Source organism: Octopus bimaculoides, chromosome 14 (assembly GCF_001194135.2).
Source record: "Octopus bimaculoides isolate UCB-OBI-ISO-001 chromosome 14, ASM119413v2, whole genome shotgun sequence".
Taxonomy (NCBI): Eukaryota; Metazoa; Mollusca; class Cephalopoda; order Octopoda; family Octopodidae; genus Octopus; species Octopus bimaculoides.
In genome coordinates, this window is record NC_068994.1 from 51,475,951 (window position 1) to 51,478,935 (window position 2,985).

General features: G+C 39.4%; 1 protein-coding gene across 2 annotated transcripts in view; it reads right to left on the bottom strand.

Moving 5' to 3' along the window:
• Positions 1 to 1,420: 1,420 nt before the first annotated feature.
• Positions 1,421 to 2,985, bottom strand: part of LOC106874412 (alpha-1,3-mannosyl-glycoprotein 2-beta-N-acetylglucosaminyltransferase) — a 151,214-nt gene continuing 149,649 nt past the window's right edge. For both annotated transcript variants that reach the window (XM_052972864.1, XM_052972863.1), the window contains 2 exons: positions 2,349 to 2,439; positions 1,421 to 1,616 (listed from right to left, as the gene is read on the bottom strand). In XM_052972864.1, the coding sequence (XP_052828824.1) occupies positions 1,437 to 1,616; positions 2,349 to 2,439 (271 nt within the window). In that variant the 3' untranslated portion in view covers positions 1,421 to 1,436. The remainder of the gene's footprint in view (positions 1,617 to 2,348; positions 2,440 to 2,985) is intronic.

Genomic DNA, 2,985 nt, shown 5'->3' on the forward strand with positions numbered 1-2,985 from the left:
GAGTGTTTATTGAGCGAAAACACCTAAAGCTCCACGAGGCTCCTGCAGGGGATGGTGGCGAACCCTGCTGTACTCTTCCACTACAACTTTCTCTCACTCTTACTTCCTGTTTCTGTTGTGCCTGTGATTCAAAGGGTCAGCCTTGTCACACTGTGTCACGCTGAATATCCCCGAAAACTACGTTAAGGGTACACGTGTCTGTGGAGTGCTCAGCCACTTGCACGTTAATTTCACGAGCAGGCTGTTCCGTTGATCGGATCAACTGGAAACCTCGACGTCATAAGCGATGGAGTGCCAACAACAACAAATCATGCATTAGCTTGTAATTTCAAGATTTTGATGACATCGTTGTTTATTGTGTGTGCATAAACTTTAACAACCAAATCTTATATTTGGGTTCCGAAAGGGCCATATGAACCCTGGAAAAAGCATGGAAAAAGATAAGACCACTTCCAAACACATTTCAGAACATGCAAATAGAATTATTCCCTTTCTACATTTAGCAATGAATGACAGCTACGAAGCTCAAAACAGTTGATAGCAGGCATTTGCTTTCACCACTACACTCACAACATCTAAACCTATTAACAAGAAAATGTTCTGCCATTGAAGAGCAGTGAACTCCACCTTCAAGAAGGCAGCTGGATCACATCCCACTGATAAGAAGGTAGCTGGATCATTTCCCATCTGGAAAGACTCAGTACCTACAAGGTGGCTGGGTTACTTTCCACATATCAGAAGGTAGATGGATCGATGCATGTCTGTAATATAAAATGGATCACTGCCAAACCCACAAAATGGTAAATTGATTATTCATTATCAGAATGAAGCTGGATCAGTCCCAACTTTAAAGACAGGTGGACCATTACTTATTTCCTTATTGCCCACAAGGGGATAAAAATAGAGGGGACGAACAAGGACAGACAAAGGGATTAAGTAGATTACATCGATCCCCAGTGCATAACTGGTACTTAATTTATCGACCCCGAAAGGATGAAAGGCAAAGTCGACCTCGGCGGAATTTGAACTCAGAACGTAATGGCAGACGAAATACTGCTAAGCATTTCGCCCGGTGTGCTAACGTCTCTGCCAGCTCGCCACCGGTTGGCCATTACTGACCTGCAAGAAGAAACTAGATCTCTCCCCAACTATGGAAAGGTAGCCGGATCACACTCCCCTACAACAAGACGACAACTGGATTCTTTGGCATCCTTTAAAAAGTAAATGAGATCACTTTCCATCTACAAGATTGCTACTGGCCTACAAAAAGTTAGCTGGATCACTTCACACTAACAAGGTAACTGGATCATACGCCTGCGTAAGATCCCAGCTGTTATGAGAGTAAGGCTGGGACAACATGTCGACAGAAATGCAATTGTGTTTTACACGCAACAGCTAACACTTGTCACACAGACACCACACGTAGGTGAACGCCATCAACTCACCTTAAGATCGTCCATGATGCCTAGCTGCTTTGCAAACGTCTTGAATTCTTCTTTGGTGTTATACTGTACTCGGAGACATTTCTTGTCTTTGCCGATGCCGTTTACAACGTCTGTTGCTGTCACAGTCATACAACTGTACACTCGGTTTACAAAATCTACATCATACTTATCCTAGCAAAAGATATAAATAACATGCATTTAACAAAGCTATATATGTATATGTATATATATATATATATATATGCTTGTGTGTACATGTATATATATGTACACACACACACACATATAATATATATTTGTATACATATGCACACACAAACAGAGACAACCTTATAACTATTCACATTCACTTACATTTGAGAAAATATATAAGTGCATGATTGCAGAGGCAAGCAATCAGGCTCTGGCAGAGACAAAATCACACAAACACATATGTACAATTGCATACATTTGAAAATAAATGAACATATACAAACACAATCAGAGGCATGTACAATGAGACAGACAGACAGTCGGGTACTCAGTCAGAGAAACACACACACACACACACACACATACACACTTGCTCATATACAGGCACACACATGTAAGCACATACATGCTCATATACGCACACACACACACACAAACAAAATAGAGATTCAAACAGACCTACTCAAACTAATATAAACATATACACAAATCCATTGATATAGTGAAAGACATGCTAACACATACACACGATCAATGACACACACGCAAAATGAGACACAAACACGCTAAAACTGACACACACGCATATATGCACAAGACCATACATATACTGAGAGAAAGACTCACTAAAACACGTCCACAATCCCGAATACACAATTGCTGACAGACAGACAGACACGTACACACTCAAGAGAAAAGAAACCGCCTTACCTGCATGAGGTAGGATATATCCTTCTTGGTGAAAGGCACAAATTGTTGATTTAGTTTGATATATTTGAGATGTTTGTCAAAGAACTGGCCTCTGTGATCACAATAATAAACAATATTAAATAACAATGGTGAAGGTTACAACAGCATCGGTGTTGGTGTTGGCGATATGAAAATAAGAAGAACAAAAATGAAACATGAATAAATATAAGCTTGGAATTCATTACAAACACATACAAATATTTATAATTAGTTATCGTTGGCCAGGGCAGTGGTTCTCAACCAGGGTTCATATGGCCCTTTCGGAACCCAAATATAAGATTTGGTTGTTAAAGTTTATGCACACACAATAAATTTGTCATACTTCTACAATGCACAAAATATTTTAATTCTTTTTATACAATTCCTTGTAATATTCAATTATAAAAAATTTTTTTTCTAGACATCGAATGGCTCAGGAGGGACCATCTGAGTGAAATAGGAATCAAAGGAGTTCTAAGGTAAAAAAAATGGTCAAGAAACACTGGAATACTAGATTGGGTTTTAGATAAGGGGGTGGGGGATAACTGTAAGAAAGACAAAAAAAATTTACAAAGAACCAACACACACACGGGTGGGAGTGCTAGGACCGACTACATAT